Raw genomic sequence first — 18,347 nt, forward strand, 5'->3', positions numbered from 1 at the left:
CACATGACTAAGTTCTGGCTAATAAGATATAAGTGGAAGTATTGCACAGCACCTTCCAAAAATCTTCTACAAAAGATCGCTGGCCCCTGCCCACTGCTCCTTTCTTCTTTGTCCTTCCGCCAACAGAATGCAGATGTGATTATTAGAGCTCGAGCTACCCACCACCCTGGTTTAGGAATCGATGACCACACCTGGGGTATGATAAGAGTGGTGAGCTAAAATAAAAGGATCCCAGATCTCAAAAACTTCGTGGAGAAGAGCACACCCATTGGTCCTGCAGTCCCTAGCTCTGGAATTTTATATGAGGAGATAAATGAACTTTTATGTTTGTTATTGGGAAAACCCCACAATACCAGCTTCCTTTGTATAAGGGAGGAAGGCAGATTTATAAGTGGCAGTTTTTCAAGCACATGTACTGTGTAGCCACATCTCTCTTAGTTGGGGATAATAGGATATTCTTTCTTTCCAAGTAATTATTTTTATTCTTATGAAAATGTAACTCCTCTATAGTTGGAGTTAGAGAACCCAGGTTCAAGTCTTACCTCTGCCTTTAACGAGCCAATGCGTCACCTTCTCTAAGACTTTGTAAGACACAATGTAATAAGATTCTCTTGAGCCTTAAAATATAACATATATGGAAGTGTTTCACAATATAAGTAACTACACAGGGATAGTTGACTACAATTATAAGATACCTGTGGGGAGAAACTGTCTCAGGTTGTATCTCCAGTAACGAGTGCTCAATAAATATTTGTTGAATAGATATTTTGAAGTCCTCAGTAAATGGGTGAATTGTTCTGCTTTGGAGTGAATAAATGTTCACAAGTCTTTAATACTGATTAAAGTATTACTTGAGTTTCTTAGAGCCAATTCTTAATTTTGCTAACAGTCAAAAGATACAAAGGTGTGAAAAAACAAACCTAGTTAATCCGTTTATCTAGTTCAAAAATGGACCGTAATTTGCTATAGCAAAATAATTTAAGAACACAAGTTGTGGTACAGAAATAAAATTTTTATGACCCTTTTCTTTTCCTTGAAATTACAAAGTTACATATAAAGACACATTTTAGTATTTAAACCACTAACCCTACCACATCAAATGAAGGATTTCCTCACACTGGGCTGTGGCTAAAGTATTTTATTAAATTAAGTATGTAGTTTGCAAATGGTTTCATAAGAAATTTTAAAAGCAAAGTTATAAAACATTTTCAATAAAAAAGTACAGAGTTAACAGCAAAATTACATTTTCTTTATAGTACAAATAAAAACATTTCTGATACACTGTCTGAAAATCTTATAATATATTCTCCAACTGATAGCTGCAATATTATATTTTAATGAGAAATTTCACCATTAATTCAATCATTTGCTAGTAACAGGTTCATCATTTGGACCATAAAAGTCAACTGCTCAACTTTAAGGAAAATAATAAAATTTGTCATTAGATAATGTTAAGTTACAAAAGGCTCTCCAGGATATACATGTATGCCAGCCTTGTTTCTCTACTAAATTCTGTAGAGGCATTAAGTAATATGTAAACTTCAATTACATTTAAAAAATAAGCACCATTAACATACATTCTACATAAATTTACTTTTAATGACACTTTTTTTGGCCACACAAACATTTAAATCTGTTTTCTTTACCATGTAAATAAAAATATGCAATATTTAACCACTCCACAGAAAATTACCAAACTTCACCTCATTGCACAATGGAAAAGCATTTGGAAAAAACACTTGGAAAAAAACAGCACACGTTATTTTTGTGTCTTTTTTATAGATTTTGTCATTTTCTTAAATTGAGAGCAGTTAAAACATTGTCAGAGCAATTTCCTGAGTCTCAAAGTTTCTAATTCCCAGCTCAGAAATAACCAATCTTGCTATTATACATGTTCTTTTTCTAAGAACACACACAAAACATTTGAATTTCAAAAGAGAAAGACCAAAATAAGGACTGGGAACAATCCAACAGAAGAATTGTTTAGCTTTTCTTTTCCAAATGTGTTATAATATGCAAGACACTTTAAAGTATAAGTCAGATCTTCTACCATATAATATGTTCTATATTTAAAGGCCATAGAATTGCAAATAGTATAGAAACACTAATAAAGTGATGAAACCTCAACTTGAAAATAATACAGAACTATATGAACAGCCAATAAATCTAAGACAACATGCTTCCAAGTATCACGTTGAAGTAAGGAAGTGGATGAATTGAAAATACTGTTAAAGAGTTTCCTCAGTCCAACCTACTTCCCCTGTGATTTCCACATTAGCTCTCTTTTTTTTTTTCCTGGTAGATAAAAATGAGAGACTACTGAAAAGAACTAATTGTTACTAAAACCTTCCAAACTACAGAAGTGTTATACTTTTAGAAGATCGATACACTTGCAAAGAGCCATTTTAATGAGTCCTGGATTAGCACAAATACACCAATACCTGAAAACTTCGATAATCCCCACACTGTCTTTACTTTTGACACACAGGATTTGGAAAGCAAGGGAAGAATTTGATAAGCCCTGAACCTTTGGCATGCAGGATTTAGAAACGGGCAAAACAAGAAAAGAGCAACTATAAAATTTTCTTTCATAATTGTTGTTTAAACTATGCTAGACAGTGGGGTGGGAGGCCATTTAGAATTAAACAACTTCATAAAAACACAAGACGCTCAAAATTTGCCTAAATACTTATAAATGATGATTAAGAAAAATACCCTAGATCTACCAAAATAAAGCCTAAAGTTGAGGTTGGTACAGCAGAAAACGTAACCTCTTTCATTTGGTTTCTGCCCACGAAATACCTCACCCCTTGTTCTTTTTTATTGCTCCCATGTTAATCATAATTACAATAACACAAATAAATTTAGCTGAAGTGCACAAAAGCGACACTTGTTTAAACGGGGTGAGGAACTATAAAAACATGGAAAGCTAGTATGCAGCTGTACACACTCAAATAACTCCAGGTTTTAGCACTGTTATTCACATTTCCTAAATCATATTAATTTATACATAGAAATATTTTATTTCACTAACAACTGTAGTTTCATAATAAGTTCTTGAAATGAATTGCTTTATTTTTAATTTATACAACTCTTCTAGACATTACAAAAAATATGCTAAACTGTTGATTTTTCTTTTTTAAACAAATTATTATCAAACATAAGAATAATATTTCAATACCACTCACTAAGTACTTCTAAATAATAAATTTATTTTTTTGTGTGTGGAAATAAATTTAATGATATAGCTCTTTTAAAAGCATGCTTTCATGATATATAAAAACATGTTTTTTGAGTTTTATTTTCATTAAAATGTCTGTTCTTTTGGGAAACCATTCTATAATTCAGGATTCTTTCAGGAACAGCTCGACCCTGTAATTCCTGATCCAAATGATTTTTAAGCTTATCAAAAAGCAACACAACCGTTTGTTAAATTACATATGTTGGAAACAAGTCTCCATATCCGAAGTCAATAAGCCATTGTTTCATGTTGGAAAATTATACTTTACCACATTAAACTTGCGTAAATGAAATTATAATTGACATACTAACAGGACTTTTTAGCTCACACACACAAGAAGAAGTCAATCAAATTTTCCCTTCAAAAAGTTGGCTCATTTTAAAAACAAGGGTAAAAAACTTTTAAATTGTAAAGATTCCTTTTAAGATTATATCAAAAATGTTTTCTATATTTGCTTTAAATTAATAGAGGACTTTAACCTACTGCACTTTAGAAATCATATGCTTCAAATATAAAATATAGCTCTTTAGTACCATCTTAAATACCATTTATACAGACAGCTCTAGAAGCAGTTCTATAAGACACCAATACTTGGTAGATTATCCAACCATTTCTCCTTCTCTAAAAACTTTTCTGCTTACAGAAGGTATAAAACTTTAATATAATCTCAGGCTCCAACTTTCCTCCTAGAAAATGCACACACACAGAACAAAAGGTAAGAGATCAAGATCATATACAAGACCGAGGAAAGTGCAAACGGCATGCTTTCCTTCCTGTAAGATATGGCAAAATGAAACTTTTTTTTTTATTTAGTTTTGAAATCAAAAAGTATTCAAGTGTTTTTGTTAGATTTTCTTTTCTTCATTACTACTACTACTACTACTACTACTACTTCTACTTCTCCTTTTAATACAAGGCTTTGACGGGCATGAACCAGGTCTCAAAGCACTTTAAAATACCTTTCAAAGATGCCTTTAGGATATTACTAAACGTTAAACAATTAATACAAAGGTATCATTTTTTTCTCTGAGAAAGAGTCAGAGCACTTCAAACTTCGAAACAGCAGCTAATACTTTTCTTAGACATTTTATAATCAATAAAAATTCTCTTTAATATAACAGACAACGTATTTGGCATTTGATTCAGTACAAAACTATTTTTTTGAGTTCTGAAAAACATCCTCATAATGTTTTTATTATAACTGGACATTTCTAATAAACACATGTTTACAGTAAAAATGACTAAATTTACCGCAAATAAAAGTAAGTTTAACCTACAAACCTTCACACGTCTAAGTCAAGGACGTTTATTTTACTTTAGCATGACTTTCAAGCACCCTGGTTTAATTTCAGAGAACCTACAGAAATGAGAAAAGACTTATTTTAGGTAAAAATTTCAAAATGGTTAAGGAATAGATCATGCATGTAATCAATTCCAAATGTCTATGCCAAATACAATATTTACTATCAAAGTATTCTCCTTTATTAAGTCAATCATCCAGGACCAATATCTATGCTTATGTATCCTTCAATTCATTGTAAAAATAAAGAATCCTAAGGCTAGGGGTTACTCCTAACTTAGTAGTTATTTAAGATTTTTCAAAACTCTCGAGCCTGAATTTGACCTTCATGAAGAAGAGCATACTGTCTGAAGGATAAGCTGATGTCTGCATTACATTATTTCTACGCATTAAGTGAGTACTAAAAAGAAATATCTAACATAATCGTAAGTCTGATTCATCAGGCCGTGAAATGCTTCCAAGCCCTTAATGTGAAATTTAAAAAACACTAGTCTCTACAATAGCCCATTAATCCCAACATGATAATGTTCTAGTCCAACTACTTTTTTAACAGACACTCTGAAATGTCACCTGTTTGCATGCTCAAAATTAATGTTACCATTTCCTATAATGTCGCCAAACGACATTTTATTACATGGCATAAACATAACTAAAACTAGAAGTAAGGGGAGGTTGGTACCTAATGATAAACATCCTCAGGGAATCTATCCATCAACAGATCTTATTCTTAGACTTTTCTTGTCATTTCCTGTTATTGAATAATAATCATTTAATGAAAAAGGACATGTCATGTTTGTTAGTTAAGATCATGAACAACACTTGATTTACAGAGATGTATAGATTCATAGTGACTGGGTGCTTCTGCTAAAGTTTAAAAAAATCCAAATTATAATCATATTTTAGTAGAAACGCCCAACTCCTTCCGAAATCTATGAACGCATAAATAGTAATTTTAAACTATGATACATATAATCTCACTATTTTGGATAATACATTATCAAAAAAACACAATTATACTTACTTTCTGTTAGATTTTGAATTTATGATAGAAATAATTTTGCCAAGTGATTGCTTCAACAAGAAACACATTTGTCTTTCATTTCTGGTTTTCTGAACATCATATATCCAGCAGGGAATGTTGTATCATAATTTAAGCATAAACTTGTGGCTAATACCAGGTGGTTAAATTTAGTTAACTATTTTAATAAACCATCTGAGCATATGACTAGTGTTAACTATCTGTATATGGGCAATTGCCATTATCAATAACAGAAATCTATACTCACCTGAAGCTATGGCTTGTGAGGTATTTAATGACAGCTGGTTTGATGCGAGCAACTCCTCCTTGGCTGTGGTTTCCTCTCCCCGTAATCACAGACAGATAGGACTTCCCACCATTCTGCTTAAATTCTGTTACAACAGGAATTGGAACAGTTAAAATTCATTTATGTTACATTCTCAATAGAAAACAAACCTGAACTACTCAAACACATATGGAATTACTTTCATGGGGATTTAGATATTTATAAATTCAAAAAGCCCCCAAATTGAGGTTTTTAAATCCATGTTTCATCTACACTGTTTAAGTACAGAAGCCTCAAAGCAACTCATCCACCTAAACACAAGTGAAAGTTCTTCCCCTGTGGGGAAGGAGATTTCTGTGTCCTACCAGAATTTCTTTCTAAAATAATGATAATGACAATAACAATATTAATGATATCTTATAATTATTACATACTTGGGAGTGAGACACTGCTTAAAGCAACTTAATTTATTAACAAAGAATCTTCACAATGGGGGCACCTGGGTGGCTCAGTGGGTTAAGCCTCTGCCTTCGGCTCGGGACATGATCCCAGGGTCCTGGAATCAAGTCGCACATCAGGCTCTCTGCTCCTCAGGGAGCCTGCTTCCTCCTCTCTCTCTCTGCCTGCCTCTCTGCCTACTTGTGACCTCTGTCTGTCAAATAAATAAATAAAAATCTTAAAAAAAAAAAAAAAAAAAGAATCTTCACAATGACCCTTTTAATTAAATATTCTGAAGCCAGCCAGCTTTGGTCTGATTAACAGCTCTGCTGTTAATGGCTGGATGGTATGACCATGGACAAGTTATTTAGCCTTACTGTGCCAGTTTCCTTATCAGGAAAATGGGATACAGTCTTACTGTTAAAGATAATTGTTAAGAAACTCTTCTAAGGGCAACCTGGCTGGCTCAGGTTGGAAGAAGATGTGACTCTTAATCTCAGGGTTGTGAGTTTCGAGCCCTATGTTGAGTATAGAGATTACAAAAAACAAAAAAACAAAAAAAAAAAAAACTTAAAAAAACTCTTCTAAAGAGATAATTTTTAAATATTAAATGAGTCTAGGCCTCTTGTAAGAATACAGCTCCTGCTCTGGATATGACCAGGTGAAAATCAAATGTATAAATCCAAAAAGTAAATAACAGCTACAATAAAATAACAAAAAGTGTTAAGAGTTGACTTAATGAATTTAATAAATATTTGTTCCTCAGTCATAAACAGCACAAATTTTACTTTAGCATAAAATATACATAATATAAATATTCTATATTCTGCTCATTAAGTTGCCCTAAGACTCCAGCAGATCCATAGTTTTTCAAGTCTCCTATCTCTAAGGCAATATTTAGCCTAGAATTTGAAGAGGGTATGTTGCCCTTGCATTTCTAATTCCTTCTTTGCTTGAGATCTCCATTTCTTTCTTTCTTTCTTTCCTTTTTTAAAAAGATATCATTTATTTATTTGAGTGAGAGAGAGTATAAGCAGGGCAGGGAGGGAGAGGCAGAGGGAGAGGGAGAAGCAGACTCCCCACTGAGCAGGAAGCTCAACACAGGGCTTGATCCCAGGGCCCTGAGATCATGACCTGAGCCAAAGGCAGACACTTAACCAACTGAACCACCCAGGCGCCCCAAGATCTCCATTTCTACTCTAGTCCATACCCATTACTTCAAGCAGTGTTCTGTTCAAAATTCAACTCTTCCTGGGTGCTACATACACAGGGTATTCACTTTGTAAAGAGTTTTTATGCTATACAATTATTACTTGTACCCTGTTCTTCATAGATGTGATATTACAAAGTTTACTTTAAAAAAAACCTCAACTCTCATAACTATCCATAATTCCCTCTCATCACTCCTTCATTGCTGCTCCCCTTATCAGTTAGGGCAGTCATTTATACCACCTCATTTTTAAATTCACTGCTCTGAAAATGTTCCACAGTTAAATTGCGTGCCTCAGATAAAAGTAGGCATTCAAAGGATGGCTACTGAATGAATTAATGGGTATGTTTAAAGGTCCCCAAATTTCACACTATTCCTAACATTTATCACCTTAAAAAAAAACAAAAACCAAAAAACTATTCAACTCATTTTTAAGCCCAACTCAGATTTATCATTTCATTTGTAAATATTTCTGTGTACCTTTCAAAAAGAACTCTTAAAACACACACACACAATATCACCACCATATCTTATAAATAGCTCCTTAATATTATGCTTCTAAAAATGGCTAAAAGTTTCCCCCAAGAAAATGTTTTTATAGTGGTTTGCTTAAGTCACAGTTGAAACAGGTCCACACATTGCATTTGATTGATATATTTCTGAAGTAACTTTTAATCTAAATGTTCTCCCTCCTCCTGGGTTTTTCTTTACAATTTGTTGAAAGACTTGGTTGATTTATGGGACACCTGGGTGGCTCAGTCAGTTCAGCGGCTGCCTTCGGCTCAGGTCATGATGCCAGGGTCCTGGGACTGAGTCCCGCCTTGGGCTCCCTACTCGGCAGGGAGCCTGCTTTTCTCTCTGCCTGCCACTCTGCCTGCTTGTGAGCGCTCTCTCTCTCTCTGACAAATAACTAAATAAAATCTTAAAAAAAAAAAAAAAAAGAAAAAAACTTGGTTTATTTATCCTAGATTTTCACAGCATGAATACTGGTCATTGTATCCTCATGGTGCCATTTAACCTGTTCCTCTGTTCCCTGTAAATCCCTACAAAGTAGTAAAAACTTTATGGGTGCTGGTGATGCATAGTCCAACCAGAAGGCACATAAAGGTCAGATACTTTTTTTGTTGTTCACTCCCAAGTTTGACAATCCCCTTTTATTACTAAAAACAATGGAGGGCAGAGCCACAGATTGTCCCCTGAATGTATTTCTGTTCAACAATACTACCATCTGGTGGTGACTCACTGCAACTACAGACTACCGCAGGTGGCAACATGCACAAGGATAGGCCTGGCTTCGGAAAGGGTTTGTATCTTGGGTCTGACCAAGTATCACCTTACACAAGTTATTTAACTTTTTTTCTTGTAATCTTTTTTATTGAGATACAATTAATACAACATAAAGCTCATGATTTGAAAAATGTACAATTCAGTGGCTTTTGGTATAATATTGTGCAACCATAAATACTAATTCCAGAACATTCCATCATCTCAGAAAGAAATTTTCTGTACTTGTTGAGCAGTCACTCCCAATCCATACTTTTTAGCCCCAGCAACCACTAATGTGCTTTCTGTTTCTATTGGTTTGTCTATTCTGAACATTTCATATGAATGGTAATCATATAAAAAGGGGCCCTTGTGTACCTGGCTTCTTTCACAAAACATGTTTACAAGGCTCATCCATGTTGCAGCATGTATCACTACTTGATTTCTTTTTGTGGGGCTGAATAATATTCCATTGAATAGATACACCAAATGTTGTTTGCCCTTTTATCAGCTGATAGACATTTAGTTGTTTCTACTTTTTGGCTATTGTGAACATTCATGTACAAGTTTGTATGTGAATGAATTGTGCTTTCAATTCTCTTGTGTACATAACCAGGAGCAGAACCTGCTGGTTCATACGGTAACTCTAGGTTAAACTTTTTGAGGAATGCCAACCTTTTCCACAGTGGCTGCACCATTTAACATCCTCACTAGCAACATAAAGGGTTAAGGGATGCCTGGGTAGCTCAGTTGCTTAAGCGACTGCCTTCAGCACAGGTCACGATTCCAGGGTCCTGGGATCGAGTCCCACATCAGGCTCCTTGCTGCCAAAAACTACTAGTTAATTAGAAAGAGAAGGTACATTTACACAGAGAAATCTAGCAGAGTCCCACATTAGCTAAGAAATCAAACTTAACATCACCAATAATGGGCCAAAATGACCACGTTATGTCTTTTGATGTATTCATCAAGGATAATTCAACATCACCTATGTAGTATTATTGCCAAAAAAATCTAATCAGGAGGAAAGAATCAGACAAAATTGTAGTTCAATCTACCAAAAGCTAGGAGTCTTCAAAATGTCAACATAGAAGACAAAAAACAGGCAGCGTAACTATTCCTATTTTTTTCTTGCGTAATCTCTACACCCAAAATGGAGCTCGAACTCATGACCCTGAGATCAAGAGTCACATGCTCCACTGATTGAGCTAGCCAGGTGCCTCAAACTATTTCTATATTACTGCAGGCTACAGACACGGGGCAATCAGCTGGAACAGATAATGTCTGACTGGATCCTGGCTTAAGGGGGAAAAAAATGGCACAGCTGTAAAAGACATTTCCATACAGCTGGAGAAATGTGGATGTGGCCTGTATATCAGACAATATTATTAAAACAATGTTAAATATCTTAAAAGTAACAATGGTACTGTGATTCTGTAGGAGGATGCATTTGTTCTCAAGAGATAAACATGCTAAGGTATTTGGAGGTAAGGTACCACAGTGGTTAACAACTTATTTTCAAATAGTTCAGCAAAAAGCAGTTTTAAACAGATTAAGCAAATGTGGCCAAAGGTTAACAACTGATCGATCTGGGTAAAAGATATACGGATGTCTATTATACAATTATTTCAACTTCTCTATGGGTTCTTAATTTTTCAACATAAAAAGCCAGGAAAAGGGGCTCCTGGGTGGCTCAGTGGGTTAAGCCTCTGTCTTCAGCTCAGTTCAGGATCTCAGGATCCTGGGATTGAGCCCCGCATCAGGCTCTCTAATCAGCAGGGAGCCTGCTTCCCCCTCTCTCTCTGCCTGCCTCTCTGCCTACCTGGGATCTCTCTCTGTCAAATAAATAAAATCTTAAAAAAAAAAAAAAAACGCAGGAAAAAAGATAGCAATAAGAGTACACATGTTGATATGCAAAGTAAAGCTCACTGTACTTAATAATTAAATGTGAGTAGAGGAATGGATACATTATGATGCACTCAGAATACTATACAGCGGTTACAATAAACAAATGATACTATCAACGTAAGTATATCTTGAAAACTATGCTGAGTGAAAATAAACAGTTTGGTTGAAGGCAGTGTGAAACCACGTACATTCATTTCTTAAAATTCACAAAAGAAATACTACAGAATGATTAATGATGAATGTACATATAGTAAAGGTATTTTAAAAACTAGACAGGAACCAAACTGAGAGATGTTGATTTCCACCAGAAAGAGAAGGAAGAAAGAAAAAATGATTGGGAAGAACAGAGGCACCTGACTGGCTCAGTTGGTAGTGTATGCCGACTCTTGACCTCAGGGTTGTGGGTTCAAGCCCCACACTGAGTGTAAAGATTATTTTTTAAAAAAAAAATCTTAAAAATACCTGGAAAGAAAAAAAAAAAATACCTGGAAAGAATACAAAGGGAAGAGTAAAAATAAGATGTAAAGCATACATGGTAAAATGTTATCACTTGTTACTTGGATTCATGGGAACACAGGTGTTTCATTATATTACTGTAAGCTTTTCAACATGGTTTTTATGGTAAACAGATGAATTTCCAACCTCTTATTAATCATATTTCATCAGGTATTTAATTAATTACAAATGATACATGTTGAATTGATAAACCTGCATAAACTACAAAGCCTCCCTACACATATTATATATGTAGTATCATATACGCATAAGTTAACCAGAGTAATATAGCTATCAGAGACAAGGCAGGGTTATGGAGCTATGAGGTCATACCTGAGGCATGGACTCCCATGTCTCCACAATAAAATGGAAGATAAAGAAAAAGCCAAATTGAGAATTCAAAAATACTCTAGTAGTGGTAAAAGATGACTTCTAGAATTGGAGTCTGGAGTAACTCAAACAGATTGACTTTTTCTAAATGCTACCATTATCCAAATGATAATGAAAAAGAAACAAGATACTTTAATGCATATGAAGTACATGATACTTGATGGAAAAAGATCCTCATCCAAACCCCTTGGAAGAGGTAGAACTTAGAGAAGAGGCAGGTAGTGGCCTTTCCTGAACCTGCAAAGACAAAATACAAGCAGAAAGGGAGAAAGGGAGCACCTGCATAACGCAAACACTCCGAAAGCCCGCCTTCTGTGATAATTCTGTAAAAATCCTATCACCTTATTTACTTCCGCATTTTACTGAACACCTATTGAACAACTGGCATCTAATACACATTTATTAGCTTTAATAAATGTCTACTGAACAAAGATGTCTGATACTCCTGAAAGGTCCCATTTATAAGTCACAGAGGATTCTCAGATTATACCATGCCCCCCCTTTAATAAATATAGCAAAGGAATACAAATATAACTGAAATAGGGAGTTACCTAACAAGAATTAAAATAAAAACTTGAAACAAAAAAAATATGAGATAAGGAAATAAGAAAATGTTAATGACTATGGCAATGAGCATTCTTTTCCAAGAAGGTCCCCTTGAAGCATGAACCTAAATACAAACATCTATAAATGTGACACAGATATCCTCAGCTGGCGAACTGAGAATCTCCTGAATTGGCAAGTTTACCAATATAAGCAAAAACATATTTTCTATTTTACTTTCTTTTTAAAAGATTTTATTTATCCATTTGACAGAGAGAGAGAGAGAGCGTGAGAGAGGGAACACAAACAGGGAGAGTGGGAGAGAGAGAGAAGCAGGCTTTCTGCTGAGCAGGGAGCCTGATGCAGAGCTCGATCCCAGGACTCTGGGATCATGACCTGAGACATGACCTGAAGGCAGATGCTTAATGACCGAGCCACCCAGGTGCCCCATATTTTCCATTTTAAATTTGTCATTACCACAAGTCTTACCTTCAGTTTTCTGCTGTAAAACTGTCATCAGGTGTTCTATAGCTTCATCCACATGCAGCCCATGGAGGTCTAAAACATTCTGTGGCAGCAGGGAGGCATTGACTTTCTCAAAAATCTCCACAGCAGCAAGGTGATTGGCTTCTTTCATCTTCTGCTCATGGAGACTACCCTTTTATTTTAAACAGACCACCAGTAAACACTTTTGCTATTTGCTACTTAGAAGGCAAAAGAGGAAATAAACAGTGCCCCAAATAAAAGGTAAGACAAAAGAGGGAACAACAAATCTAAAATTTTAAATAATGCAATGGCCTATGCAAGAAGGCACCAAAGTTTAGGTGAATTTCAGTGAATCAATAACATAGTTCTTAAAATATTAAATCATCATTTCTAACAGATTTCCTAGTCCAAAAACCATAGAAGAGGAAGACTTAAATAAACATTGCCTATCTCAAGAAGGATTCCATTAGTTATCCTTCAATAATCCTGATCTCATTCAACATCTTGTGGTTACTCCTGAAGCCATCCCTCAAGGTATGTTATTGGGGCTCACGAGGTTATACCAGTTTGTTATCTTTCTCCACTCAATCACAAAAAGCAATCCATATTGGAACCACAAAGCTAAAAAGGAAATCAGATAGGTTTCTTATAATACTATGTCCAATAAGCCTGAGTCAAAATTTTACTTCCCTGAAAGATACTAATGCAACTTTCTTTTTCTGGCCATAGAAGTGATATATTACTAAAAATTCAAACACGCTAGAAAGCACAAGTCCCCTGAAATTCCACTCTGACATGGTCAATATCAACATTCTGTTGTCTTTCCTTCAGAAAACCTGTATCTGTTTAGAAGCAGTGCTAAATGACAGATTTTATCCTAAAAGAAAATATGGACTGACAGAATAAACTGTAATTAATATAAGCCATAAATGCAAAAGCAACCATAGAAACTGAGCATTTCAAAGGAGAGGTAATTCTCAGAACCATACATTTCTTATATATTAGGATATCTACATTCCCCAGAATAACTTCATCTAGTCACAATAAGAGTATTAGCTGCTTTAAGATTATTCAGATATCATAAATGACAAAAAATACCTGTTGGGCATAAAATGTGGCAACGTGTTTTTTCCCCATCCGATAAGCTTCTTTTGCTTTGCTGTAGCATTCAATCCTCTTCTGTTGGTGCAGGAAAGCCTCTGCTCTGTAGTCATTATACTCTGGGTACTCAAAATCCTGGAAAGATGGTTCACTTGGTATATCTTCAGTCTCTTTTGATTTCTTTGCCTACAAGATGTTAGACAATAAATAAAACACAAAAAGAGTAGAAAAATAGGGGCTTTTCCTTCAGAAGATGTATTCGAAAACTGAGATCCACTATTTTTTGCCTTTTCTTTTAAAAGATTTTATTCATTTATTTACTTATTTGATAGAGAGAGAAAGCAAGAGAGTACAAGCAGGGCTTGTGTCAGAGGGAGAGGGAGAAGCAGACTCCCCACTGAACAGGGAGCCCAATGTGGGGCTCGATCCCAGGACCCTGAGATCATGACCTGACTCAAAGGCAGACACTTAACCCACTGAGCCACCCAGGCATCCCTATTTTTTAACCCTTCTTCTCAGGAAAGGAGACTCCCCAGAGTCAACCTAGTAAGTCATGTATTTAGCAACTACATTAACTTTTTCATGGTATAAGGTACCTCTTCTTTAACCACTCTTATCTTAAAAGATGTTGCAAAGTTCTCTAAAATAATCAAAATATAATTAGGTCACAAAACCAAATCAAAAAAGAAAACACAAGATATTCAAAGAATAAAATTCATATAGCTAATGCAAAATTTTCCAAATTTTAATTTATAAACCCAGAGAGTCCAGTCACTGAAGGTAGTAATGGCATATTTCAATTTTTTTTTAAATCAATAAAATAATTAAATTCTTTTTGCAGGGACTCCTGAATGGCTGTCAGTTAAGCATCTGCCTTTGGCTCAGGTCATGATCCCAGGGTCCTAGGATCAAATCCACATCAGGCTCCTTGCTCAGCAGGGAGTCTGCTTCTCCCTCTGCCTGCCACTCCCCCTGCTTGTGGTCTCTCTTTCTCCCACTGACAAAATCTTTCAAAAAATAAAAAATAAAGCAGAAGACATATGGAATGTCCACAGCTATTAGTTAGCAAAAATTATAGGTAGGTTTCAATTTTTCAATTGCAGTTTTTCAATCAGCTGACTACCACCAACTAGCCACTATGCTAGTGTTGACTTCTGAGCTTTCTCAAACACCATCAATCAAGTAACTGTTATCCAATATGGACTTTAAACAAGCAAAAGTAACTCTAAGATACAAAGTAATGAAAATAATAATTATGCTCCAATACTCCTCACTGAACAGAAAACTGCATGTTTCTGAAGATGTCTCTAAAATATCAAAAGTCGGTGTTTAAAAAACAGCAAAATATAGTGACTTCTACATCCAATTTGGTTTTTCATTTATTGCATTCCTAAAGAGCTACTTGCAGAAAACTGCTTGCAAACAGCAATCTGATACATTTCTTAGCATGTCACTAGGGGGTGGGAGTGGGTATTAATTATTGTGATTTAAGTGGATTTTCTTAAATGCTTAAAATAATTCCAAGGGGTGCCTGAGTGGCTCAGTGGGGTAAAGCCTCTGCCCTCAGCTCAGGTCATGATCTCAGGGTCCTGGGATCAAGCCCTGCATAGGGATCTCTGCTCAGCAGAGAGCTTGCCTCTACCTCCCCTTTCCTCTCTGCCTGCCTCTCTGCCTACTTGTGATCTCTCTCTGTCAAATAAATTAATAAAATCTTTTAAAAAATAAATAAAATAAATTTAAAAAATAAAAGAATTCCAAGTATCAGGTGCCATACCAAGTAATTTAATGAACATTTTATGAAAACTCAATCCCAAAATTCCTCCAAAAATATAATTTTTAACTTCATAAATAAATCATACTTTTCTGATACAATTAATTCAAAGTAAATTAAATAGTGTAGGCTATTAAATTCCTAAAAGCTGAAAACTGTCATTAAATTAGAAATATTACCAAAGACTGTAATTATAATGCACTCTACAATACAATCTTTAATAAAATGCCACTTTAATTTTTTAAGGTAATATCATTTGATATATATTAAATATTACATTAAAATTTTATGTATATATTATATAATACATACATTACTAATTGATCATTTTTTCAAATTGCCCGCCTGTGAATTGAGTTCTGAAGTCACAAAAGGTTGGTTAAAAATACTGGTCTAATATATAATAGTTGATTGTATTATCTTTTTACTCATTACATTTTATTAAACCCCTAGAATTCTAGAGGTTTAAAACAAGTTAAAGAATAAAATAAAGGTATCACCATATTCCTGACTCATTATTAAAGTCAAAAAATTTATAAATAGGGTCACCTGGGTGGCTCAGTCAGTTAAATGGCTGACTCCAGCTCAGGTCATGATCTCAGAGTCCTGGAATTGAGCCCCAAGGCAGGCTCTGCACTCAGTGGAGAGTCTGCTTTTCTCTCTCCCTCTGACCCTCACCCTTTCATGCTCTCGCTCTCTTTCTCTCTCAAATAAATAAATCTTAAGGGGCACCTGGGTGGCTCAGTGGGTTAAGCCTCTGCCTTCGGCTCAGGTCATGATCTCGGGGTCCTGGGATCGAACCCCGCATCGGGCTCTCTGCTGGGCAGGGAGCCTGCTTCCCTCCCCCCTCTCTCTGCCTGCGTACTTGTGATCTCTCTCTCTCTTTGTGAAATAAATAAATAAAATCTTTAAAAAAAATTTTTTTAATAAATAAATACATAAATCTTAAAAAATTCTGTCTGTACAGTTGATTAACTTTTGCAACAAACAGCCAACCTATTTAATGAAAGAATACAAAGCTCTCTCTCACATAAGAATATGCATAGACCCTCTGTCACTCTCACCATTACTTAATCACAAGCTTGTCTCATATTAATGTTTAAGTATTCTATGAGTATATGGTTTGCATCTGATAAAAATCAAAGATTTGGTAAGGAGAGGATAATAAAAATGCTTTCTATGACTTTTGAAAAGCCACAGTGCTTAACAGTATGAACATAAATATTTCATAGCATCAGAGTCTCTGTTGGTGTTCATACTTAAAAAATGCAAATCATATTTGTTTCTCTGGGAAAAGACCCTTCATTTCTTATTCTTAAAAAAGAAAAAAAAAACAGTATGCAATGAGAAACGCTTTCCCAAATAGCTATTCTCTTTCAAAATAAAACCAAGATTTATTTTTATAACCATTTCATAGGGATGTGGTTTATTACTATAACCTCATTAACAAGGGCCAAACGAAACATGCTTCCTAAGAATTCCCCTCATTAATGCCACTTACTCTCTTGAAGTATAATGTACTATAATACCAAAACCATTTCCCATGGTAACAAGCTTGTAAAATTCATTAAAGGCTAAAGGGAAAAATAGTAGTATTAACAAAACAACAGTTTTAAATGCTAGTTTCTTGAAAAGAGACAAATCAACATATTACTGGTACCATGATACCCCTGTTTAATATCTGTGGTCCTTTAGAGTCCTAGGATATCAAAGACAGAGTATTCTGCTCAAAAATCTGAAAATATTTTTTATCAGTGTTATGATACCTGCCTATATTTTGTGTAAAAAGCTAAGAATAATGTCCAGAATAACTTAAAAGGTCTACATTTTGGCCAATGTTTACATAACTCATAAAATCCCCTTTTCTTTTTTTTTTTTTTTAAGATTTTATTTATTATTTACTTGACAGACAGATCACAAGTAGTCAGAGCGGCAGCAGAGAGAGAGGGAGGAGGAAGCAGGCTCCCTTTTTGAGCAGAAAGCCTGATGCGGGGCTCGGTCCCAAGACCCTGGAATCATGACCTGATCCGAAGGCAGAGGCTTTAACCCACTGAGCCACCCAGGTGCCCCAAATCCCCTTTTCTTATTCAAACATCTTCCAATCATCTCCCATTTTGAGCAAACACACCTTCCTCCCATTACCTCCTCTACCACCATAATGACCCACAGTGCCTCGTTCTATTAACAGAAGAGAGAAGAAATAACCTTCATTCCTAAGTTGGTCTTGATGGTCTCATCATCATCTTGTATCCTCTCTGCATCTTATGAAATATTACAATACACTTATCTATCCATGATGAACAGAGGCATGTATAGCACTAACAGATCACATAAATACAAAAATGAACTGAGTCCTATATGTAAACAAAATGGTGAAATATTCAAAGAAAAAAGGGAGCACACAAGTTATTCCTGGTGGTCTCAATTAATAAGTAAGAAGAGCAGGATAATGAAGGTCTGTGAAAAAAAAAAAGCCTAAAGGTAATACAAAATTGATATATAAAAACAATTGTATTTCTATGCATTTGCAATGTTCAATCCAAAAATAAAACAATTTCATTTACAACAGCATCAAAAAGAATAAAGTAACTCAGGAATAAATTTAACAAAAGACATGTAAAACTTACATTCAAAACTACAACATAACTGTTGAAGAAATTAAGACCTAACTAAACTGAAATTCATGAACTGGAAGCAATAACATTAAGATGGTAATACATCTCAAGTTGATCTACAGACTCAACACACACCACATAAAAATTCCAGCTGGCTCTGAAGCATCTGGCTGGCTCAGTCAGAAGAGCATGCAACTCTTGATCCTGGGGTTGTGGTTCGGAGTTCGAGTCCCATGTTACGTGTAGAGATTATTAAAATAAATAAATAAACTTGAAAAAAAA

At 35.0% G+C, this 18,347-nt stretch overlaps 1 protein-coding gene across 1 annotated transcript in view; it reads right to left on the minus strand.

Annotated features, from left to right (window-relative positions):
• Positions 1–4,051: 4,051 nt before the first annotated feature.
• Positions 4,052–18,347, minus strand: part of LOC111149006 (NEDD4 binding protein 2) — a 78,788-nt gene continuing 64,492 nt past the window's right edge. Inside the window, exons 15-18 of the mRNA XM_022505881.1 lie at positions 13,677–13,865; positions 12,582–12,750; positions 5,828–5,951; positions 4,052–4,598 (exon numbers count right to left, since the gene is read on the minus strand). Coding sequence (XP_022361589.1) covers positions 4,553–4,598; positions 5,828–5,951; positions 12,582–12,750; positions 13,677–13,865 — 528 coding nt within the window. The 3' untranslated portion in view covers positions 4,052–4,552. The remainder of the gene's footprint in view (positions 4,599–5,827; positions 5,952–12,581; positions 12,751–13,676; positions 13,866–18,347) is intronic.

This window comes from Enhydra lutris, unplaced genomic scaffold, assembly GCF_002288905.1.
Source record: "Enhydra lutris kenyoni isolate GAN:26980312 unplaced genomic scaffold, ASM228890v2 scaffoldscaffold21, whole genome shotgun sequence".
Lineage (NCBI taxonomy): Eukaryota > Metazoa > Chordata > Mammalia > Carnivora > Mustelidae > Enhydra > Enhydra lutris.